This window comes from Babesia bovis, chromosome 2, assembly GCF_000165395.2.
Source record: "Babesia bovis T2Bo chromosome 2, whole genome shotgun sequence".
NCBI lineage: Eukaryota > Apicomplexa > Aconoidasida > Piroplasmida > Babesiidae > Babesia > Babesia bovis.
In genome coordinates this window covers 746,939-771,462 of record NC_010574.1, presented here as the reverse complement: position 1 = coordinate 771,462, position 24,524 = coordinate 746,939, and the positions used below count along the sequence as shown (strand labels likewise).

Genomic DNA, 24,524 nt, shown 5'->3' with positions numbered 1-24,524 from the left:
AATTGAATAGACACATCAAGCGATATTTTATTTTTTCATTTTGATATATTCGATTAACTTGAAAAAAGATTCAAAAAACGTAAATGTGCGAAATGTCGATTATTATCGAACAGCAATGTTTCGTACGATGTCACTTTATTTTTAATGAATCTTTAATATATATAAGTTACCTTTATTATAAAAGGGTAACAGTCATTTCTTTGTTGACCTAATTCCTAGAAATGGATGTGTGTGTTTAATTATACATCATAACGGACTAATGAACATATACTAGACAACAGATTTGATTAAATGGAATCCTATATATCAAGGCGTAAGTTACGATGTGTAGCATTTATACACTCGTAGCACACGCCGCTATGCAATTTTTGGAACAGTATAGCAAGGCTTCGCTTAACAACTTGGCTCAGAAGAGGTGTATCCCAACCTCTTCATTCAGGTATATTCCCATGTCATTAAGAATTATTTGCAGTTTGAATCAAATATTAGGCGGAGGAATATTCACTCAGGAGGTTACCGAATTTGTTGGTCTACGGTCTGAATATGTTGGATTTGTGAGTTACTAGTAATTGGGTATTACTTATAGCTACTGAGTGTTAGTGCACTTATCAGACGGGGTTCATTCACACTTTCATGCTTTATCTAGATGTCATGAGTGTAATATGTTCCTTTTGGAGGTTGCATATCAGATACTGATATACACTTTCAGTGATACATAATTCTCAGGTTATGATAAACACCATTATACATCATGTGGCTAACAATCCAACTGAACACGCACTCATTATTTCATACAGTAAGTAATCACACTGGCATTTATATTTCCTAGATGGAATACCGAATAAACGATTTTTGCGCCAGAATATACGCGAGTATCTATCAGTTAATCGCCCTCCAGGTAACACTATATTGATATTATCAATAAATACAGGCTATACCAATCTAAATGATTTTACTAATTTTATTCTCGATCGCATTGAAATTCATACCTGCCGTATCATATCGGATGTAAAATGGTTAATTGAAGACCTGTACGCCTATGTATACCCTAAAGCTGAAGGCAGTGTGAATAGCCCTACGCACCAAAGTCCAAGCCCTCCGTCGTTATCCAATACTTCAGACGACAACCCTAGGAAGACACCTGCAATAGTGATGATACACACAATAACTGGCATTGTGGACGATACTCAAGGATGGGACTTGTGGAGTAAGCATATATCGTAGTGATCCCAATGTTGCACAGACCTGTTGCCAGAAATATGCACAACTCTAACGGGAATTTCGCGAAAGTTGAATGCGGCCGTTATCATGTCTAGCAGATATGGTGAAGCATTAATGAAAAACATTTGCATAGAGGTAGGTGCCATAGAGTTGCATAAACATATATAGGCCCCAAAGGAAGATAAGGATGTTGCTCATCGAGATGTGTTTCTACTGTCCAATAGGTGGCATAGCACAGTAGATAAAAGGGTAGGCCCATTATTAGTATTACATAAACCCACAGATATTTATGCAAATGTACGCTATCAACGCAGATGCCAAAAGTGCATACGTAGCCGTAGAAGTAATAAAGGCTAAACAGCGTGGAGAAAATGACTCCTGCAGTGTACATCTAACAATGGGAGGTAAGGCTTAAAGCTGATTGAGACTCACTTCTGCAGGAATCGACGAATACACAGATGTGAAATAGAGCATCAAGACTATAGAATGTTACAGACTTTTGCGATGTAATAATGTATATAATAAAATCCGTTGATCCAACAAAAACATATCCATTAATAAAAGGCTAGGAGGCCGGGTTAGCTACTGTATAGTGACAAATATCAATGCCAAAACGGCATCGTGGGTACTGTAAATATGTTATTTAACTAACAACAAACATACTCGCTTTCGTTGTATAAAGCCCACTCTTCATATATAGGAAGGAAAAATGCACGACCTGGTTCCACAGGCCAATGCGTACCCAAGCTTCGAATGCATACACGATCGCCAGTATAGAGGTACCCAGTCTGCACCATATAAATAATAATAAACGACTTACAATGAAATTGCCCTTGACATTGCCCATTTGCACGTTTTTGCCCTTGGGAATAACTACATGAGAAGTGCGACAACGCTTGTTCATCACAAGAGGTTGGAATAACGAACCGTGGTGAGCATGGATTGGTGCCCGGTCAATCCTGAACAAAGAGTTGTAACTGAATAGACGACCACGATCAAACGCCTCTGAATCGGGTTCTAGATTGCCACGAGGTTGTGATGCCGATTGGGTGGGACCTTTTTCAGTCATAGTTAAAGAAGCCGTGGATACGGTACTAGCTTTGGGGCGACCTCTTTTAGCTACCTTGGGTCTCTCTTGTATCTCAGATATGTCATCAGATGTCACGTGGTCCTCAGTCAACAATATGTCCCACGCCTCACCAACGGTCATCTCCCTACGCTCCTTCTTACGCCCAGCAGTAGATTTCCTAGTGCCCTCCACGCGTTTAGCTGGTTTGCGTACGCTCTTAGGGATGGACTTCCCAGTGCGAACGTCTTCAATGGCACGTAAGTCAATATCAGATCTCGGTTCTCGAGTGCGCTCACCACGTGAATTTAGGGGTAATATGGCGATATCCTCCCGACCTGAAACGTGATTTGTTATAGGCAGGTATCTTTCAGCACTTGATTCGACCAAATGGACGTCCATAGTACCACCGGAGTCACTCAATACCAGGGAAGCATCAGGGATCTTCCGAGGCTGCATACGCGATGCCACCGGTGACCCTACCGGGCTGTTACCATCGTCGGATAATAAATCTGACGGAGCCAACGATTGATTCAACTTGGTGTCGTCAGATGATGTCACACCAACAAGGAATAATACAGAAGAACCATCCTCATGGAAGTTTGAATTCCAATGTTGAATTGGAGGTAAACGATTACGAGTTGGATACCGACGGGGACGATCATCAGAAACCACAGCATCCTCTACAGCAGCCCTTCGAGCACGCTTTTTGTCGCCCTTGTTTACATACGATATGTACCAACTGTTCAATAACATAGCACTGCTAATTGAGTCCTTGGCAACACGCTGACGCGGTCGTTTATTCGGCCCGCCTAAACTACCACGGCGTACATGGTCCTCTAGAGTAGCATACTCGCCCATATCAATGGCGTCACTGCCAACTGCTAGCGATAGTCGGCCAGCATCGATAGCATTCGTCTGGACATTGGCATCACTGCGATTGTCAATCGATTCAGCGCCTGTATGGCCACCAATATCCAATGAAATGTTGCCGTTGCTCAAACGACGCAAATCAACGTGATCACTAATACGATGTATAGAAGTGGTATCACCAACTGCTGGTGGCAAAGGCATCATGGCAGTGCTAACATGTGGTACTGCCTTAGTACCAGGGCTGTGTACATAATCTGTAGAGGTGTCCAATACCGAAGCATCAGCAATACGTAATGGCAACGGCTCCGAATCAATAGGAACCATATCGGGAACCAAGGTAACATGTTTTTTCCTACCACGCTTGGCAGCATCCTTGGGTTTACGACCACGACGTTTCTTGAGAACTTCGGGTTTTGCGATATGAAGATCAGGCGCAGCGGGTATATCCGCGCCTGTTTGTTCCTTGAGACCATTTGCATATATATTACCAAAAGAAGCAAATGGTGAATAACCTGTAGGCGATAGATGCTCTATCGCATGGCGGCCTGAAATAGTTTTCTTACGACTTTGTTGTGGAGCAATAATCGCATTTCCAGAGGAGACAACTACCTCTGGAACCACAGTGGAGCTAAGACCAACATTAGGAGCATCGACTGTTCCCTCATGGAATCCACGGGTAGCAGAAACTGACGCTACAGGCGTGTATTGTACATTTGGTGAAACTACTTCGCGTTGAATTGAACTTCGAGTAGAATCAAGGCGCTTGCCTACCGATTTCGGTGTTAAATATGGACTGCCACCAAATTCAGTACCATCATCACTGCTCGATATGCCACAGTCAAATATATCACGTTGACCTCCGGGACTCAGTTCTTGAACGCCATGGGAATGATTGAGTTGAGTGAATACATCAAAGGGTAAATATGACTGAAATCCAGGAAGACTGTTACGACGAGATACAACATACAACTTCAAGTTACTCCCACCAGGCTGTAAAGCATTGATCAATAATATAGCTACCCAACCTGTACAATACCCTCAGGAGAGGAGTATATAGGACAAAAGTCAACATTGTACCGACGAACCGATGTGTAGTCAACACGATGTTCAGGCTGCGGTACAAAACCATGGTCTAAACGACCATCAAAATGACGGCGGTCAACCGTCTGACCACGTATTGCACTCAATACCGCCAGCGTGTTCTATAAAAATAATACTGACGAATCAATAACATAATGGACACTAATCCATTAGCATCAGTATATCAGATATAAAAACATAAAGAAAATGAAACAAATATATTACATTGCCATATTATGAACTATGCAGTCAATGTGTATGTGTATACGACGTCGATGTGGTAGTGATGAAGGATAGCCAGTATTACAGAAACGACACCACATTAGTAACTAATATATCATTGACCGGTATGTGCTATTAAGTCAACAAAAGGTAGATATGTCGCCACTGTATAACAAATCACTGCCGCAGTGGATATGTACTCATTAATAGACTGCTAGATATTATATGTACGTCCTATGATCTTTTCTAGTATTGTGGATCAATATTATACCTCTTACTATATTAACGGCAGAAATATTACCCCCAATGATTATAGCATGTCGATTTGATATTTCAATGAACTTGTAAAAACCCATCATTGACATTCTACGGTCTAAATCATCGTATAACTACAATGCAGATAACTCTATAACCCATTAACCGGTACCAGTCAACAAATTTACACAGTCGATACCAATTTGATCGTGAATGTTAACTCGGTTGATAACCGCAGATAATGTGGTACCCATGTCCCTAAACAGTATGATTCATCACATAGCAACGTACGTTGGATCGTCTGAATGTACTGGTACGTAGTCCGGAGGTAGCGAATCAGCCTTAGTGATTAGCGATATTTGGCCAGCGAAAACCTGTGAATTCAATCATGTACCTTAGGAACGCACCCTAGCTGTCAGTAATGCATCAAACCCAGCTTCGTGGACGAGTGCAAGTTTGCTCATACCGGTCTTGGAAAAACACTTGCTATAATTTAAGTGGCTTTCAGTGTCACAAATCTCGGTGATACTGCCAAATTTAACGAGCTCGTCATAGTAACGATATATCGTTTCCAATGAGTTGACCCTATACATATATATTCAATAGCCCATATACATACTTTAATGTCTCTTGGATGCCAAGTGATTGCAGCGTTCGTGATACATACTTCGTGTCATATATCCCAGGACCCAGTTTAGTATATAATGCGTTACAAATATCACCGGGTAGCTCAGGAATCACACCGATAAACTTGTCATATAAGTGTAACAAATCTAGCAAACCGTTGTGAACAACCAACGGCTTGTTGTGTTTCTTAATAACCTCCAAATAACGCTGGAGACCGTAGCGATTAACTTTTTTCTGACGCTTAGATCGACCGGATGTAGAAGCTTCGCACTCAAGACGGCGATATCCTCTCCTATAATTTGTATAGAACGCCCATATTAACAAACCCCTCAGAAATCCAACGCATAAAATTAAAGCCCTGGGCATGTAACCACGTAACAGTCGAACTCCTTAAATGCATGACACAGTCCTGGAAATGGTTATCATAAAGTTGGGGGAAACATAGGGCATATTATTTCATTAATATAGGATATTAATGAAACGTGTACGAATTATATTCAACAACTAGATAACGTTGACAAGATATAGAAAAGGCAGAATATAGATCAATCGTACTCCACCTTGTATATCTACTTTTATAAACCTACATCACTGGGATAAACATAGAAGTTGTAGGGATATAACATCCACTTGCCGTTAGGGGTACTAGAGCAGTAGACAGCCAGACAGAATCCTACCTGTACTGGAAAGTATCAGTGATATTGAATCTTTACGTTGGCGTACGGAATACAAATAAATTGTAAGACTATAATACAAGAAACGTTGATATATAACAATCAAGACTCTCTATTGTATAAACTATTAAGCTATATACAGAATGCAATCAGAAAAGTACGTTATTCTAGTAGATTTTTATAGCAAGATAAAGATTCTATATACATAAGACCTACACATAGAATATGTTGTCACGCCATCACGAAGGAGGAGTAGGTACTCATCCAATGAAGTAATGTTGTTGCGATCTTCAGTCAAACCACTGAGCTCTAGACATGTCTACGTATATTCAAAAACAAACCTGTATCAACAGTAACAAACGCAGCCTTTTCAACGAGTGACGTGAATTCAGCAAAAATGTTACTTTGACCAGACATTGTTAACGAATTTACATCCACGAATTGCCGGGACTAGTTTCGTATTGATGTGTTACTACACAGGAGGTCATCATTAGAGTATAGCTAATGATCCACATTAGGTTTTTTAATGTTTATTGTATTAGTTTCTAATTTCTTTTATTGAACTGCTGTTTAAACGATACACATTTGGAAGCTCTGCGTCGAATCACTAATTCAGCACCATTGAAATAATAAAGTATATCTACACATTATAAATTCGGCCATCGATTTCTAATTATTGTGCCTGAATGATACGTTTCTTATCATGTGTGTTAATAAATCACTGTTATTACCATTACACATCTCTATACAGATTGTATGCATTTATTAGCAAACAAGATGATTCTAACATGTGATTCGCATTGTAAATGTTTGAATGATCTATTTGGAGGTGGTATTATATACTGATTAGTTGTTTGGAAAAATAATTATTAATGTCTACAACCACCCAAAAAATACGGCCACCGTAATCAGTAGATAGAGAAGCCATATAAATTATTCACACACTTCATGTGAAAAAAACATAATCTCTTCCTTGTTGTATCATATATTGCTTTATATTATATTGATACATCAAGGAATATTACACCACATATTCTACCCCTGCTTATGCTGCATTTTCAGTATGGAATTTTCACGCTGCTTGAACAAACGCGTTACCAAGCATTATTCTTATGATTTAGTGATGTATATAAATGCTATTGGTAATAAATGCGTATACAATGTATGTTATCTTTACCTGGAATATGTTGTTGCGAAAATTTTATGCAAATCATTTTTCATACATGGCTAGTTACTGCAACGCAGCGTAGAAATTTATTAGCAGCTATTTCCCCACAGTTTATTCTATGTTTTTATCTATTTGGTATCTAGTTAACTTTAATTTTTGCCAACGGCTGTTAACGCATACCGTTAAAGTGCATATGTCCACTGCATAGCTAGCTCACTGTATATATACAAATAACATTGCAATGATAAATATAATTAAATGTGCCGTTGCATTTGAAAATATATATAAGTGAATGTATCAGTTATAATATATGACGAATTACATATGCAACAAAATATACTTGTATGATTTTTCAGCCATTCCATTTGAATGCAGTAGACGGTTACCTGAGTGAATGTACGACAGGATAATATATTTCAACGAATAAAGGAATTTGTAACCAATAGGCTAGTTTTATTGACAAGACTGCATCTTAGGGATTCTATATACTAAGCGGATAGTAAAACTCTGTCTGTAGATTATCTCAATCATATTCAATTTTTTAGATTAATACTCATTCTGTCAACATTGGAGTGAGTTTTAATATTTCGAGAGTAACTCCAAAGTGATATTTATAACTGAGGATAATATTGTCCTCCGAAAAGTCTGATAGCGTTATCACAAAGCGGAAGAGTATATTACCAAACAATTTACTGATATTTATATATCATATATACAGACGACCAACCCTATTTCACTGCCGATATTTATTGCCTACTAATCATAGTTGCCTAGATTGCTACGAAAACATATGAGTTGACACAACTAAGCATTTGTTTAGTTTTCATTAGTCATACGAGCTAACAAAGCAGAGTATTGTGATATAGTAGTCTATTTGTAATTCGGTAACAATAATTAGGATATTGTGTCTTGTTATCAACCAGATCATAGCAGACTTATTTAAGGAGTTCCCAAAATTGTTGTATAGTTAGTTTATACTACAATTGAAAGTGCAACAAGGACTATATTGTGTTAAATCAACATATAAACGAATCAAATTTTTTATATCAACTATTTCTGGACGTAGGGCAAAAGCAATAATGGTGGCAAACGTACGACCGATTCAAAAGGGCGATCTGGTTAATGATGCTTCATCTGGCGTAAAATCAACTAGATCACCCGATACCATGCCTGTAGTAACATACGCTTCGGTATGTAGTTCACCTTCTAACGGATATCGATATGGTGCAACAAAATCTCTAGAGATAAGCAGTACCTTAAAACGAGCAGACACTGGAAAATATGCTTTCAATATAGAAAAGGATGACCGAAGTGACAAATCACAACATTTGGTTACAGAAAATAATATTAAGGATGAAGATGTACGCACCCCTGAAATATGTGAAAATGCCCGTCCTTCGTTAATCGTAAACAACGTTGATGGAGTATGGAACAAACCATTGCATACAGTATTTATCGAAACTGGTAACGATGAGGAACCTCTTCCCAGTAGTATAGAAGCGGTCAAACTTTTATCCTATACAGAAGGCGAAACAAACCCGACTGATTTTAAAGCCAGATATAACGCCATTAAAGATGGAAATACTACTAAAGATAACAAATGTGATCAAAAAATGAAACGATCAAACTCTATGTTGTCTGTGGCTTCGAAACAACCATTATCTAACAATATGATTATGGAGAATGGATTCTGCTCATATCCAATCACTCAACAAATGCAATCAAATGGCAGGATTCGTTTTGTAAAAATCCCAGATAATGATAAATATGGCCACTATGATTCGCTATCAACCAGATATAGTGATGCTGAAGATGACCAGTTGTGCTCCCACTCTTTGGCGGTAAAATTTGACAGCCTCTCAGAGTCGATGTTAAAACAACTTGATACCCCGACGATGCGGCCTGCATTAAGTAGCCTTAGTGAAATGGATGAATACTCACTGAATGAACAACCAAAGACAACCCATAATGAGCATGACGGATCAATCAACACCAGTGAGGGTATCTATACTTTGAATGGAAAGATTCCATATGACAATGTGAGTCAATCTAGATCATACTCTAATAGTTACATGCCAAACATTGAGGGAAACAATGGTGATTCGATCAATTACTTCCAAGATGTGGTTAATAGTGCGTATTACAATATCGGCATTGAGGGTAACCTCATGTTCAGGCGGGAGGTGCCGGATAATAAAACTGTGAGACGTTACAACACCAGTTACTGCAATGCAGTTAATCTTTCATCTGGGCAATATCAAAACGATGCTAATAGAACTCTACGACCGGGTGAGCTGAACACAGAATTATTGTGCTATGACTCACTGAATGTATCCACACTGATTAATAACACCGATGAACATATCGCCGGCAATATAGCGATAATCGCCAAAGATCAAACGGGTTGTCGGTTATTACAAAAGATGTTGGAAACGGAAGATTACCTAGTAGTTGAAACAATACTTGAAGGGGTTATGGATAATCTGGTGGACCTAATGATGGATCCTTTTGGGAACTACCTGTGCCAAAAACTAATAACCGTATGCTCTACGCAGCAAATAGACGCAATAATTGATGTTGCAGGACCGATGTTAATCGATATATCACTTAACATGCACGGGACTAGAACACTACAAAGGCTGATTGAGGTTTTGCACGAACCTAAACAAATTGCTAAGGTTACTAAACTTTTGTCCCCTTCAGTGGAAACCTTGGTAACTGATATTAATGGCAACCACGTCATTCAGAAGTGTCTTAGCGTATTGCCCCCTGAAGATTGCGAGTTTATTCACCAAGCGATATTGAAGAAAAGCCTTATGTTTGCCACTCATAGGCATGGATGTTGCGTCATACAGCGCTGTATTGACGCTGCCAACACCAGGCAACGTGACGAACTTGTCGAAACACTGATTGAACACACGCTGGAATTGATTCAAGATCCTTTCGGGAACTACGTAGTACAGTACATCCTAAAACTAAAGAACATGGATGTCAATGCTCGCATAGTCAAGGCGGTTGCGCCGAAGGCGACTCTCTATGCTAAGCATAAATTCAGCTCAAACGTTATTGAAAAGTGCCTGATATTGACCCACACAAGAATAAGGAACATACTAGTAGAAAAGTTCGTTAAGGCACCATATGATACCTTGAAAGACCTAATGCTACATCCTTTTGGGAACTACGTCATACAGCGGGTACTAAGTGTGGCACAGCGCAGCGACCTCGACGAACTGCTCAAAAGGATGAGGCCGCATATAGATGAGTTAAGAACAATGTCAACAGGAAAACGAATTGCAGCTAAAATAACAAAAAAGCATATGAATAGCGATGTACCCAACACCAAGCAAAATGGCGTTGTGCATAAAACCAACATGTTGGGAATATTTAATCGCTGTGACACTGACGACCTGGCTGCAGAGCTCTTGAGGCTATCAAATGCCGAAAAGGTGGGCTCTATAGATCTGGATCAAGTTAACCAAGAACGGAATGGTCAGGAATCTGATGTGAAACCACCCACATATTCTGGGCAACAACCCATATTGACCAAAAAGGACAGATTCAGTAAAACAGGACCTTCTATAGAGATGCTTGAAGCATTATTCAAGAGGGCGCTAGCAGTGCAGCCAAATAGACTATCGTGAAACGGCTATAACTACTTGTGGCCACTGCAACAAATCTACGTGATGCAGATGTATATTTATCTGTTATATGCTAATCAACAGCCGTAAATATTAATATCATTCTTCGGTATCATTCTTTATTTCCCAGACACCGAGGTGATAGTCATCAGCTGCACTAAACATGTGGGACCATGGAACAATACTCCAGGTAACCGCATTGACTGCTGAGGTGTGTTCCTTTAGAACTCGAATCAGTGACCCGAATACCTTATTCCATATGTATATTTGGGCATCTTCACTACCACTTATAACAAACATCTCATCGGGACCGCCCATAGCACATTTAAGGTCAAACCGTTCCTCACGGTGACCACGGTAGGTCTGTATGATCCTGCGTTCATCAAGATCCCAAAGACGCATAACAGGGTACTTCCCAGAGGTGCTAACCAATACCTGATTGTAAAGCTTGCTGCAATATAAACTCGTAACTATGGAATTGTCAGGCAGTGGCGACAAGTCGGTAAACTGCACAATGTCGAATAACCGTATCACGTGATCAGGAGCACTCAACACCGCAATATCACCCCTGAAATTAATTGCAATGTTCCTTACTCTGCAACCAACAACAGCACGTTTAACCTCATGGATATAATAAAAGGGGTCTTCAGCTTCATTATTGGTGAAGTCACTCTCAGCGTAATCGCTACAGGTATGATATGATCCTTCAACATCACCAGTGTCAGCTACGCTTGTAGTTGCATCTGCCGGATCATTAGGATTGTCACTGGCAGTGAATGGTTGCTCACTATCTTCGTAGTGAGACTCATCCATCTCAATGTCATCAATGGTGCCCTCAGCTATATCGTGGATTCCGGATGGGTGCTCCAAAAGATTGACGTTTTCAGGAGTATTTCCACTGCTAGCAATATCAGGACTGTTTGAACTGTTATTAGCTCCTGGGTAATGACTGTTACGGTGGCGACCACGACGAAGACCTTTCTCAACATAGTATAATACAACATCACGCTCAAAACCACCAACCAAAAATGTATGAGTATTAGGAATCCAACTCATACACATTGGTACGCCATAACACGGTTCAACACGACCAACACAAGATAAATAACCAGGCATCCATAATAAAATCACCCCTTCACGGTCCGCTGAAGCGAGGTATGTGGAGTCGCTGGACCACGCAATACAACTCACAGCAGTTCGGTGGTGCTTCCAGTAATTTAACTGCTCAAAAGGTGACTTGGAGTGCCAAAGGATAACTGTGCCGTCCTTGCTACCACTAGCTACATATGTACCACAAGGAGATAGCTTAATATCCCACACCTCATCTAAGTGGCCATGCAGACGAGCTATGCATCTTGTTTGCATACGCAATGAGGCACAAGAATGGTCCTCATATAAATTCATAACAGTACTACGCGACCACGAAAAGTGGTTCTTGCAATATAACTCCTGTAACTCAACAGCTTGGTAAAGTAAAGTCAGCAATCTATTACTGGGCACGCACATCTCGGGTGATAACAACTTTTCTATGCGAGACCACAAAACTGTACACGAGGTATCCATATCCCAAGCAAGCTCTTTGGAAAGAGCTGCTCTAGGGCTTGGATACATTATCAAACTGGCACATTTGTTCGCACGAGCTTCAGTTTCCTCGTCAAACGCAGTCAGTGATAGATCCTCTATATAAAATGTGATTCAATGATACAAATCAAAACAACAGTCATTAGAGATCATGAACACAACATAACAATCATCACTGAAATGCTACACTTATTCAAGCGTCGGTATATGATCAAATAGACAACAGTGAGATAGATTATATCCATAGTATTACCACATCACGGAACCATACGTTCACTATATTAGATACTATAATCATACAAGCACATTAAACATACCACTGAGAATACGGATGGCTTCTTCCAAATTATCATTATATAATGCCGTGGCAAAACTTTGTTGCGATAGCAAAAAAATACAAGCCATCCTTACTTCATGCGATAATGTAACCTGCGATAACAAAGAACGGGCTTTCCTAATATCATTGCTTAGGATACTCTCCCGAAGCACGTTAACACAAGACGTGTCGTAAAGATATCCTGATTCACGTTCCAATGATGATACTGTGTCTCTGAACATAGATTCAAGAATCATATATTAATATCTAAACAAACAACGCTATCGTTTTGACTGATACAAGCACTGGTAGAGCTGTGAAAATACAATACGATTCAAACACGAACAGCGATAAATATGGGTGAAAACAAATTCTACATTGCACTCCATAGAATATTGTCTGGAATATCTAACAAATAAAGACTACAGTAGAAGGTTATAAATAATTTTATGAATGACAACAAAAATGTCACAAGAGTTAATAGACAAACTAACCTATAGCCCATGTCGGTCAATAACTGCATTACTAAACGAAGCAGATGTGATTTGGGAAAACCTTCCCAAATTTCAACTGCTGTATGCGTATCCATACTGCAACAGCTAAATGAACCATACCAAACAGGAAATCAATATGATATATTAGACATACACATTTTACAACTGAACGTATATGTAACGCTAAAGCAACATGAAACTACTGTAACTATAGTATAAAAGTATAGAAAACTCGAAATGTGTAATGAAATTGTCAAATCGGGTTGATACTTGCTCCACGGAAGGCTGTGGATGAACAAACACTCTATTACACTAGTTAGTGCTTCGTAGGCAATTCCGTTACACGCTAATAAATTTAGGCTTCCCCCTAAAATGCAATAGGGTGTTGCATCTATTATTCATTGCCTTGTGAAAAATCAACACAATCGTAAACTCATCGTGCCAACATCTCAGCAACACATTTTCATTGATTCTTATATACCGATTATCAAAAAAATGAAAACATAATTAACTGTGTGATATCTTCCCCAAGAATCGATGATAATTATAACACCTGTCTTTGGTAGTTTATTATCAGAGATTCCAATCGTATATTTCCATGAGTTCTATGTTTCTGTCCTTTCATGATATGTACTAAATACTCTGGGAAAATCACGTTGAATTCTATCTAGTACAAGATGATGTTTACAGACAACAAAAAACGAGGCATTGCTGTGACATCTAGAAGTGCCGAAAATGTTGTTGGAACGCGTCAAAAAGAATCGCTTGCAGCTATGGGCAAACATACTGATCTGAAAACAACAAACGATGCTGTCAAGGTATGTCCTGGCATAATGTGCTCTATATTTACCATACAGGTTGCTTATGTACCAAAGCACTTAAGAGAACAAAGGTTACAAGAAGAGATTAAAAAGGCAGAGGAACTAGCAAAAACTAGAGAAGAACAAATAAGAAATCAACGAAAGGAATTGATGCGCCAACTAGTAGGTTAAGCAGTAGCACATAACATTAGCCTAGGAATCAAACAAACGTGATGGCCACCGTATGGATAGAAAAAAGAGGTCTTTGGAAAACACGACGGAGAATAATACAAAAGCTGCAGTATTTGAACTGGAAAATAGTGATCTTGCAAAGAAAAAACTACTCACATTGCCCAATTCAGAAGTAAGGCCACGTATGGTTGAAAAGGAACTGGAACAAATAAGAGAACATTATTTAGGTAATAAGCCAACAAAACAAAAAGTAAGAAAACTTACTGAAAAGTTTAGGAATGTATTTCATTTCGAATGGGATAATTCAGATGATACCTCACGGAATGATAACAATCCAATATACCAAAATCGACCAGAACCACAGTTGCTCTTTGGTAGAGGATGTAGAGCTGGAATGGATCCAAAGGAACAACGGAAACATGCAGACTTCTATGATAAGTTATCGAAGTTAAGAACTGGCAGCGATGCAGCATTTTCTAGAGATAGTCGATCCAACGAGGACAGGACAGAACCGACATCAGTGGATGATGATGTAGATACACATTGGTCAGCGAAAACAAAGGAAAATATGACACAGCGTGATTGGAGAATATTTAGAGAGGATTTCGATATATATGTAAAAGGCACTCGGGTGCCACCACCCATGAGGACCTGGGCGGAATCAAATCTACCTTCAGAACTGCTACGAGCTATAAAGGATGCCGGTTTTAAATCTCCAACTCCAATTCAGATGCAGGCCATACCCATAGGACTAGGAATGAGAGATTTGATAGGTCTAGCTGAAACGGGTTCTGGTAAAACTGTAGCATTCGTTTTACCAATGTTGACATATGTTAAAGCACTACCACCACTCAACGAGGATACGTTACAAGATGGACCATACGCATTGACACTAGCGCCTACACGTGAATTAGCCACTCAGATTCACGCTGAAACCGTTAAATTTTCTGCTTTCTGCAGCTGTAGGACGGTTTTAGTTGTTGGTGGACATAGCGTAGATCAGCAAGGATTTGAACTAAGGAACGGTGCTGAAATTGTGATAGGTACTCCTGGACGTATAAAAGATTGTCTAGATAGGTCATACACCGTCCTTACACAATGCAACTATGTCATCCTTGATGAAGCTGATCGCATGATAGATATGGGTTTCGAAGAAATTGTAAACGACATCCTGGATTGCATACCAACGTCGAATCTAAAGGATTTAGATGAAAATCTCGCATTGCAGCAGGTATGTTAATGACATATATTATAATAGATACAGGAACTGAGCACCAAAGCGGGGTATCGTAAATATCGCATCACACAAATGTTCTCCGCTACCATGCCTGCAGCCGTAGAGAAACTAACGAAGAAGTACCTTCGTTCACCCGTAATTGTGTCTATCGGTGATGTTGGAAGTGGAAAGAAATCTATCACCCAACGATTCGAGTTCATCACAGAACATCGAAAGAAACAGAAACTGCAGGACCTACTACATACTCTCGAAGGACAAATCATAGTCTTTGTAAACATGAAAAAGGTTGCTGACGTCGTCGCAAGACATATATCAAATATGAACCTAAGGTATGTTTATGGTATATCTCGATCAATGGTTGATAGAGCAATATCGCTTCACGGAGGAAAAACACAGGACATCCGTGAAGGAGCTCTTGAAAGCTTCAAAGCAGGCGATTTCGATATTCTAGTCGCCACTGACGTTGTTGGACGTGGTCTAGATGTCAAGGGAGTTACAGCAGTTATTAACTTCGACATGCCCAAAGACATTGAAACATACACCCATCGAATAGGTAAGGAAATAGCACTTGATTAAAAAAATTCAGGACGTACGGGAAGGGCAGGAGCTAAAGGAATGGCCATTTCGTTCGTCACAGAAGATGATTCACATTTGTTCTACGATCTGAAGCAGCAATTGATCAGCACGGGAAACGACATACCTCCTGAACTAGAAAAGCATCCAGCTACCAACACCAAACCAGCTACTGCAACAAAAAAACAGGATTAAACAATGTGTCGTTGAAGTTGTTAGTATATCATAGGATATTGGGACACGCACATATTACGCTGTTAGTTGCAATGATAACCATACACATCATCTATATTAGTCAATATTTTATCAGAAAAACGCTAGATATTGCTGTATAATGGATTGAAGTGAATCTCTCGCTATAGTGTATGCCATAAACCTTGATGAGACGGAAGCACGTCAAGTATATTGAAAATTAAAACATAAATATAATTATAAACAACTACATTATGAAGTTAACCGATTTGATGTAAATGTTGTTCGAATACTTACGAAAACAGAGTAGAATCAATACCATGTTGTCATGGGAGTGGCTAAAAGTACCATTTTGATACGTTATACTAATGAAATTCATAATAGTATGGCATAATTAGAATTAAAAAGACGTAATTAATACACATAAAGATACAAACATGGACTGGAGTTCTACACATATTACCTTGGATAAAGAGGATCATAGAGGTGAGTCACACATACGGAACCCTTCATTATGGATAGATAAATAACTAATTATCAACCTTCAATGGTTGTTTAATGGTTGTGCAATATAGTTTGTGATATATTTATAGTACGACGTTGGCGTCCAAACGCACCCCATTTTCGGCCACCTGAGATCGCAAACCTTCGGAAAACTATGTTGACCAAGCATTTCATATCGCCTATTACATATGACTAGATGTTTGTTTGAACGGGAGACGTTCTACAATATCATCAGGTAAGTATAATGTATAATTTCAGCCTTCCGCACATCCGTTACCCGCTAGGCCTATGTCCAAAGCGGTCTAATTCCAACGTTTATTCATCTATAGCTTTATGTGTTGCATATGTTGTATACATTGGTTATGTTTATAGTGTTTGTGTTATTAATTACGGGCGAGGTTTCTCTGATTTGTCAATGCTTATAGCGAAGGTCTGTAGTGGTACATGAAATTTCCCTAATCCGCTTTGCATATTCATTTACACATAATAGAGAGTTCTATTCTAATTTATTTTACAGGCAACATATCGTATAGAGGTTTTTAAAAGGTCAATGCTACAAAATGGCGACCAATGATCAGTTTAGCATTCGCGTAAAGAAATTCCTCACCAACCCATTGCTTTCCCGCAAGCAATTTGGTGTGGAAGTTCTACATCCAGGTCGCGCTAATGTTTCTAAAAATGATTTGCGCGAACGTATCGCCAAACAGTTCAAGGTCAAGGACCCTAAGACTATTGTGCTTTTCGGTTTCAAAACATACTTCGGTGGTGGCATGAGTTCAGGTTACTGCCTTATCTATGATACTCTTGCTAATCTTAAGAAGTACGAGCTCCACTACCGCCAGGTTCGCCTTGGATTGGAAGAACCAAGCAAGGGCATGGGTCGCCGTGCTAAGAAGGAACTCAAGAACAGGAGGAAGAAGGTCCGTGGTAAGGACAAGGCCAAGTGCTCTGCCGGAAAGAAGAAGTAAGCTGTTACTCTTCTGCTCCACTTAACAGTGTTTTTAACACGCCAACCACTCAATTTTTGGGTACACTATATACATGTTTCTTATACACTGTAACCAATGTCGGGCACGATACCACTTATTCAATACCATTAGTCAGTCATATCCATCGTATCAGATGCTATTGACTCTACTGTATAACACTAATGGCTTCCCTATTGATGCATTATTTCGATTTTTATAACCTTCTATACTCTGCCCAGTGGGAGCCCTTCATGACGACAAACAAAAAGAATGTTGATCGTTGATTAGCATTAGAAGTAAGACTATTATGAATACAAGATGTTTATTGGTGTCCATAAACTGATTGATTTGAGTATTCTCAATAGTTTACATTAATTTATAAGTGATCAATAGTTCATGGTGTTGTGCGATATCTTGGCCATTAAAGCAGATATCCAAATTAAACTCAACATATGTTTCATACCAATACCAATGTTGACAGAGATTGATATCAATTTAAATCTATATGAAAATACACTTTTGTTATATATAGTTTGAATGGTTCATATTACATGCCCTACAAGAACATAGAATGAATTTTATCTATCCATTATATAAACCACATGCATATCGCAAAGTTACGCATTCTACAACTTTTACTGGTGGACTGATGTGCATATTCACAATTTAAATTTCACTCCCCATCAGTATGTGAAGGGGCATCCTATATAACTATAGACATGTATATGTTCCTTATACAATATGTGGATATCAACAACGTGTATATAATGGATGATGCATTAGGTAGAGTCTACATGTCGCAAAAAGGGGTTAGGAATCATTAGATTCCTCCTCCTCAGATTTAAATCGTTCAGCAGCAACGTAATAAGATGCTAAACCGACTAACGCCAAGATGTGCCTGTAAAAAGTAATACGCAACACAACGCTGCCTTACCAGAGAGAGTGAATAAAAAATCTTGAAGCGCTTTTCTTTGTCGGGTAATCAAGATACTGAAAGCACTTGTGGTTGATAAACAGGTTTGGTAGTAACGTTACTACAGCGTATTGCGGTGATATCAATCCACCCAAGGAGTATGCCTGTAAAATTTATGAATTGATATATACACCCGACATACCAATGGCATTGTTGTCAATAGGGTCATCCATTTAACAGAAGTAAGAGCGGTTCTCTTACCAGTTTCATCATCAATACCATACATCTTCAATGCAGCAACGCTGTAATCTTTGCGATAAAGCCACGCCAGAGTGTAGAAGTGTGGAATCTGCCAGGCGTACATTAATCCGAAAAGCATCCACGGCTGCGGCGCATATATCGAACCCTACATAGGTATACTAACATATTAACATTACTTACGCCGGAAGCTACATAGCCTATCAATGGAGGTATTGCACCTACAATAGCTCCTACATGGGTGTTCCATTCGGTGTATTCTATAACATTATGACGATCAACTGGAAACCCACTTTTTAAAATAGTGTAACCACAAGTGTACAATCCTATATTCAGTAATGCTAACGGTGCTGCTGTAGCACCAGAAGTTAAAGAAAGCAATGTGGAACCAGAGAGTACGCAGAATGTTCCAAATCCAGCCGCTTGGGATGGCGTCACCCTACCAGACGCAAGTGGCCTAAGAATTATGTGCCATATTAACTGATGTGCTTCAGAACAAATAATAAAATGTAACAAGAGGTTTTAATTGGTTCCATTACTAACGTTAACAAGAAATAAAGACAACCTCAAACACAAATCAGTACATACACTAGGTGTCATTTTCACTTACGAATATACTAAACCAAACTAAATAGAACTATATATGTAAACTGATGTATTTAGAGGTAAAATACAACATGTTAAGGATTTTCACTCAACTAAAAAGATATACAAACAAGCCCAATGCAAATCGACATAGATTCCAACCATAGAGACATACAACAAATTCACAAGACACAGTGCACATACCTATTACGCGTTCTAACCATAAGACCGTCAGTCTTACGCTCGATAATTTGGTTAAAAACATGAGCAGCGGAACTGCATAAGAAAATGCCTCCACTGCAACAAAAAACCTCAGGAGATAGAACAGGACTGTTCATGAAGAATCCTGCAGCGCCTGTTGCGCTGACCCATAACGACAACTTCCATTTAGTCAGTTGCTAAGACACCATGAAACTAACAACTGGCATTAACTCACCAAACAGTTAGACAACCTGCCAGAATGCCTCTGCGGTACACTAAAGACAATACGAGATAAGGATGTCATTACATCCAATCACGCATTTAATGTTTTCCTGACCCTGACGACATCATATATATCATTGGTCCGCTTCTAGCAATGAACATGATTAATGCGATCCAATAATTATGTATAACGAATTAATAAAACGTTAACATTCCCAACGCTCTTGAAATATGATACATAATCGTAAATTATGAAGTGTGTAGATTTTAACATATGGGATTTAGGAAACAGAAGTGTATACGACAGTGATGGCGTATAATCACCCAGAACGTACAACGCTTAAAGAATTTTATAATAATGAGGTTTAATGCCACTATAAATCTTGTGCTATATTTATCATGTAAATGTGCTTAAAATCACTTATATACCACAGGAAAGTTACCAAAGTCATTCCTAGTGTGTACCTTTAGTAGGCTATATTGATATATTTTCGATATTGAACCTTTTCACAATAATCAAAATATAAATCTTCAATAGTGATACGTAAATTCTGAGATCATAAAATTGTTTTGCCTTTAATAATAGACTAGTTAGAATAATGTAACACGCAGATAAAGAACAGAGCCAAATAGAATGGATGGACCAGCTCAACCGTTTATCTTAAATTAATTAATATATCACAAAATGACCACATCAGATAATATGTCTAAATAATAGGAAGAAACCAAAGAAGAGGATACGTCTTTATGAGGAATGACTGTGACACTGATACAGACACATCAAAGCAATATTCAGTTAGTAGTATTATAAGCATCACATATGTAAATTAATGATTTATTTATATTATAGATAGCATTAACATAATAACGTACACCTTTATCAGTGGAAGGCAGGGCCTCCCCCATTGTGTAAAATATGCCATCATGAACGACTAAAAGGCCACAAAACAAAACACGATACTGTTACATAACATATTTATATTGTCGCTATCATTATTTTAATCGAACTCAGTATTTGTGTTAGTATATATTGTCAACACTACAAGGACGACGCCGTTATAAAGCTGTAATCACTGAAGTCTAACTCATGATTAACACATATTCATTATATCAACATGGTTGTGATAAGGGAGTCCGACCTTTCTGCTGAGGATTTGGCCGATGGCCTCATGGAGTGGATGTCGGACCATGATGACAGCAAAGATGAAGAGGAGATGGAAAGATTAGCATTAATGGAACATCCCATTGAATTGAGTACTATATTTCCAAATACTATTATCGTCACTGGTCTTCCTTTAGTTACTCAGGAGAAGTACGATAGGCTTATGGAGATTTTGAGAAAGAAGTTACTCAAGGATTTTGAGAAGAAGGGATATAATATTGGGAAGGATATGAAGGTCGACATGCCTTATGATGAGGATGGTAACACTAGTGGTGTGGCATTTTTAACATTTGCAAATCACATGGAAGCTGTGAAAGCTCAGAAGCACATTAACATGTCCAAGTTTGATGCATCGCACACGTTGAAATCAGCGCTAATTGACGATTTTGAGAGAATAGTCAGTGATGAGAATAAGTGTATGCCAGCTCTGAATACTTTTGGATTTACTAGAGATGACCTTCGTACTTGGTTATTTGACAGTGACCGTATGTTAGATCAATTTGTGGTTAGATACGGCGACCACACCGAAATTAACTGGTTCGATCCGCTTGAACGTGAACCCATATTAGTTTATAATGGTGAGCGCGAGCGAGCACAGGGTAAGAGGGTATGGACCGACCAAAAGGTTGAATGGAGTCGTAATGGTTCATATCTTGTCTTTTACAGGCGACCTGGTATTGCTTTATATGGTGGCCCTGATTTTGAGTTAAAGGTGCGTTTTGAACACAGGAACGTTCAAAAGGTGTCATTTTCACCTGATGAAGAATATTTGCTTACTTGGGATGGTACTAGTGATTCTGACAAATCAGATAATTCCGTTTGCATATGGCATGTTATAACTGGTGAAAAACTATATAGTTTCTCATCACGTGAAATTTCAACGATGGGTACTGACGTTTTACGTTTCTTATGGAACCATAACGGGAAGTATATCGCAAGGCTCAACCCATCGACGGACGGTAATGAGATTCTCGTATATCAGCTACCTGAGATGGAGCTCATACGAGATGCCGAGGGTAAGCCAGCGCCTCTAAAGTACGCTGCTGAGAGATTTGATTGGTCTCCAACAGATGACATTCTTTCTGTACTTATACCGGGGACTCTAGACACTCCAGGTAAGCTCTCATTGCATTCCCGTTCATATTTCTGTCACACTGTTCCTTGTGATTCTCAACGTGTGCATTGTATGGGAGTTTACCTCCTCGGCAGCAGACCGTTGAGTGTGGTAGATTGCAAGGTCTACCTTAATTTGTGTCTGCCATATCAATGTCTGTATTTAATGTTGATCACTATAACATAGTGGTCTATGATCCGTACAGTACATGTTTTGCCATTGCACATTGTCCTTAGAGAATATATTTATATATTTACTCCTTCCTCATAGTTCACAGCGCGTCTTGTATTGATTGATATTCCCAGTCGCCGTGAGTTGAGTGCTAGAAACGTTTACAATGTTTGCCAATCATCAATGCATTGGCATCCGAGGGGTGAATGCTTCTGCCTCATGACTACCATATATAGGAAGACGGGTAAGAAGGGACGCAAGAACTTTTATCAATTAGATCTATTCCGACTGCGTGAAAAGTACATTCCTGTGGACACTATCAAGATAGAGGATGCCACTGTGAAAAACCTGTACTGGGAAGAGGGTGGAAACAAACGTTTCGCATTGGTTGTTAAGGACGAGGAGATGAGCATGTGTTCGATTAAATTCTACCGTGTATCTGATGAAGGCACTGCTAGGGATACTGTATGCGTTGCCACTTATGACCTTCAGTCACAGATGAATAAGATTCTGTGGTCACCTACCGGTAACTATTTCGTCCTAGGTTCACTGAGCGGGGAAGGAACACTTTTATTTTGTATGCTCAGTAACAATGACAAGTTGGAAATCTTGTACAAGGACGAGCACTTCATGATGAACGCGATGAAGTGGAGCCCTTGCGGTCGTTATTTGGCAACAAGCGTTTGTGTTCCCATGCCATCACAGAACCTTGTGCCGAGCACTGATACCTTCAGATACTCAGCTGAAGCTGGTTTCTGTATATGGACTTTCCAAGGAAGGAGATTATACATGGCACGCCGTGAAAACTTTTACAGCTTTGAGTTCAGGCCTACGCCTCCACCTATGTTGGATAAGGCCGTGATTGAGCACATTAAGAAAAATCTAGATGAATACAGTCGTAGATACGACATTGTTGATGAGAAGGCTCGTGAAGAATACGAAAAGCAGTATAAGGCCAAACGCCAAGTTGCCGAAGAAGCATTCATTGCACTTGCGGCTAAACTCATGGACTACCTATCTAAGCAGGTAATTTATACACTACATTAAAGAACAACATTTTTACAGGAACGCTTCAACGATTTCAAACGTGGTTACGACGAATTTTTCGACGAGAGTAATTGGGAGGTGTCCTATGACATATTCGAGGAGGTTCTTGAGGTCAAGGAGGAGATCCTTGATTAATGGGCAAACTTTTGTATTACCCATTCATCCATAAACTTTTGTAGCCGATGAGCTGGGGCTGGCGGTTCACCTAATAACAATGAAATAAAACAAATTTTTATTTACCTGATGTGCATAAATACTTCGCACCGTCAACAATCTCGTCAAGAGAAGTAATCAAGTGTAAGTTCTGGTCGTATATACGTCTTACAGGGCCGGCTATCAGCTCCAGATCACGGGATATGTGTTGATAAAGGATATCCATGTTCTTGATGAATGGTCTGACGTAGAACGCTATACCGTCATGATACTTATCACCGTTGCGATAAAGCCACATTAATTTAGGTGTGGCGATTTGTACTCCAAACTTCTGCAATCCCAGCACGCCGCGAGGGACTACAGTTTTCGGCGGTCCTCGTAAAACAGTGGAATAAACCTCATGAGGTCTGGATACAGATTCAGTGTTACCATCGAAGATGTAAACATCCTCTCTACCAGCTAAACCGCGCCCATATCCATTTTCGTCGAAACGTTCCCTATGAGAACCAGTGAAAAACCTATAGTCAGTTAGGCGTTCGAACACATCACGAGGTTTAGTGAAAGGTGCGTGTTCATGACGGTGCGTTCTAGGAAAGGTCTGTGTTAGTCTAGATATCTCGGCAGCTGTGCCTACTTCCACTATATCATTATCGTAAATGCTAACACGGCGTTCTTTCAATGAAGATTTCGGGTTATATACATCGGTGCGATGTTGCTGAGTTTTCACCGCACGTTGCTTCACCTTCACTGGGCTGGGAATATCGTCATAACCGAAACGAATCTGTTATTATTAAAATAAAATAATAGGTACTTACGTCAGATCCAGATGGATTGACTAGCTTTGAGTCGACGAAATCCAGAAACTTTGCCATGGATGTTGTCCAAGTGGGTAACCGCGTGTAAATACCTTATAATACACACCTAAAATAAACAATGAAATTTTTCCAGAGGAAGGTGTATATAAATGCTCTTTATGTGAACAACATATGGATGACGTTACACCCTAATCTGCAATGC

The 24,524-nt window shown here is 39.3% G+C and overlaps 10 protein-coding genes across 10 annotated transcripts; 5 read left to right on the top strand and 5 right to left on the bottom strand.

Annotated features, from left to right (window-relative positions):
- The first annotated feature begins 240 nt into the window (after positions 1-240).
- On the top strand, positions 241-1,699 carry BBOV_II003325 (uncharacterized protein). Its single transcript, XM_051767945.1, has 10 exons — positions 241-313; positions 349-439; positions 473-554; positions 727-796; positions 830-898; positions 932-1,207; positions 1,244-1,356; positions 1,390-1,470; positions 1,505-1,625; positions 1,662-1,699. Exons 1-10 carry the CDS (start codon positions 292-294, stop codon positions 1,688-1,690), a joined length of 954 nt encoding a protein of 317 aa, XP_051623847.1. The 5' UTR covers positions 241-291; the 3' UTR covers positions 1,691-1,699.
- Positions 1,700-1,771: 72 nt separating this feature from the next.
- BBOV_II003320 (uncharacterized protein) lies at positions 1,772-4,445 on the bottom strand. Its single transcript, XM_051767061.1, has 4 exons — positions 4,186-4,445; positions 2,042-4,150; positions 1,885-2,009; positions 1,772-1,849 (listed from the first exon to the last, which is right to left on the bottom strand). Exons 2-4 carry the CDS (start codon positions 3,482-3,484, stop codon positions 1,804-1,806), a joined length of 1,614 nt encoding a protein of 537 aa, XP_051623147.1. The 5' UTR covers positions 3,485-4,150; positions 4,186-4,445; the 3' UTR covers positions 1,772-1,803.
- A 429-nt stretch (positions 4,446-4,874) lies between these two features.
- Positions 4,875-6,538, bottom strand: BBOV_II003310 (CAF1 ribonuclease family protein). The gene is made up of 8 exons (XM_051767838.1): positions 6,360-6,538; positions 6,235-6,327; positions 5,932-6,026; positions 5,671-5,753; positions 5,337-5,636; positions 5,125-5,302; positions 5,009-5,091; positions 4,875-4,975 (listed from the first exon to the last, which is right to left on the bottom strand). The coding sequence occupies exons 1-8, from the start codon at positions 6,433-6,435 to the stop codon at positions 4,879-4,881; spliced, it is 1,005 nt and encodes a 334-aa protein (XP_051623146.1). The 5' UTR covers positions 6,436-6,538; the 3' UTR covers positions 4,875-4,878.
- Positions 6,539-8,156: 1,618 nt separating this feature from the next.
- Positions 8,157-10,893, top strand: BBOV_II003300 (Pumilio-family RNA binding repeat protein). Its single transcript, XM_001609803.2, has one exon. The coding sequence runs from the start codon at positions 8,266-8,268 to the stop codon at positions 10,825-10,827; it is 2,562 nt and encodes an 853-aa protein (XP_001609853.2). The 5' UTR covers positions 8,157-8,265; the 3' UTR covers positions 10,828-10,893.
- Positions 10,894-10,908: 15 nt separating this feature from the next.
- BBOV_II003290 (WD domain G-beta repeat family protein) lies at positions 10,909-13,378 on the bottom strand. The gene is made up of 3 exons (XM_001609802.2): positions 13,216-13,378; positions 12,723-12,955; positions 10,909-12,503 (listed from the first exon to the last, which is right to left on the bottom strand). Exons 1-3 carry the CDS (start codon positions 13,308-13,310, stop codon positions 10,924-10,926), a joined length of 1,908 nt encoding a protein of 635 aa, XP_001609852.2. The 5' UTR covers positions 13,311-13,378; the 3' UTR covers positions 10,909-10,923.
- Positions 13,379-13,820: 442 nt separating this feature from the next.
- BBOV_II003280 (DEAD/DEAH box helicase family protein) lies at positions 13,821-16,292 on the top strand. Its single transcript, XM_001609801.2, has 6 exons — positions 13,821-14,033; positions 14,073-14,198; positions 14,233-15,438; positions 15,472-15,773; positions 15,810-15,997; positions 16,031-16,292. The coding sequence occupies exons 1-6, from the start codon at positions 13,893-13,895 to the stop codon at positions 16,210-16,212; spliced, it is 2,145 nt and encodes a 714-aa protein (XP_001609851.1). The 5' UTR covers positions 13,821-13,892; the 3' UTR covers positions 16,213-16,292.
- Positions 16,293-16,849: 557 nt separating this feature from the next.
- On the top strand, positions 16,850-17,750 carry BBOV_II003270 (putative 40S ribosomal protein S24 protein). Its single transcript, XM_001609800.2, has 2 exons — positions 16,850-16,948; positions 17,231-17,750. Exon 2 carries the CDS (start codon positions 17,274-17,276, stop codon positions 17,679-17,681), a length of 408 nt encoding a protein of 135 aa, XP_001609850.1. The 5' UTR covers positions 16,850-16,948; positions 17,231-17,273; the 3' UTR covers positions 17,682-17,750.
- A 691-nt stretch (positions 17,751-18,441) lies between these two features.
- Positions 18,442-20,118, bottom strand: BBOV_II003260 (prenyltransferase UbiA family protein). The gene is made up of 7 exons (XM_001609799.2): positions 19,874-20,118; positions 19,642-19,835; positions 19,146-19,309; positions 19,036-19,112; positions 18,797-19,000; positions 18,616-18,758; positions 18,442-18,579 (listed from the first exon to the last, which is right to left on the bottom strand). The coding sequence occupies exons 1-7, from the start codon at positions 19,940-19,942 to the stop codon at positions 18,492-18,494; spliced, it is 939 nt and encodes a 312-aa protein (XP_001609849.1). The 5' UTR covers positions 19,943-20,118; the 3' UTR covers positions 18,442-18,491.
- Positions 20,119-20,905: 787 nt separating this feature from the next.
- Positions 20,906-23,549, top strand: BBOV_II003250 (eukaryotic translation initiation factor 3 subunit family protein). The gene is made up of 3 exons (XM_001609798.2): positions 20,906-22,137; positions 22,414-23,333; positions 23,373-23,549. Exons 1-3 carry the CDS (start codon positions 20,976-20,978, stop codon positions 23,487-23,489), a joined length of 2,199 nt encoding a protein of 732 aa, XP_001609848.1. The 5' UTR covers positions 20,906-20,975; the 3' UTR covers positions 23,490-23,549.
- Positions 23,401-24,452, bottom strand: BBOV_II003240 (Doublecortin family protein). Its single transcript, XM_001609797.1, has 3 exons — positions 24,323-24,452; positions 23,595-24,288; positions 23,401-23,559 (listed from the first exon to the last, which is right to left on the bottom strand). The coding sequence occupies exons 1-3, from the start codon at positions 24,377-24,379 to the stop codon at positions 23,486-23,488; spliced, it is 825 nt and encodes a 274-aa protein (XP_001609847.1). The 5' UTR covers positions 24,380-24,452; the 3' UTR covers positions 23,401-23,485.
- Positions 24,453-24,524: the final 72 nt, after the last annotated feature.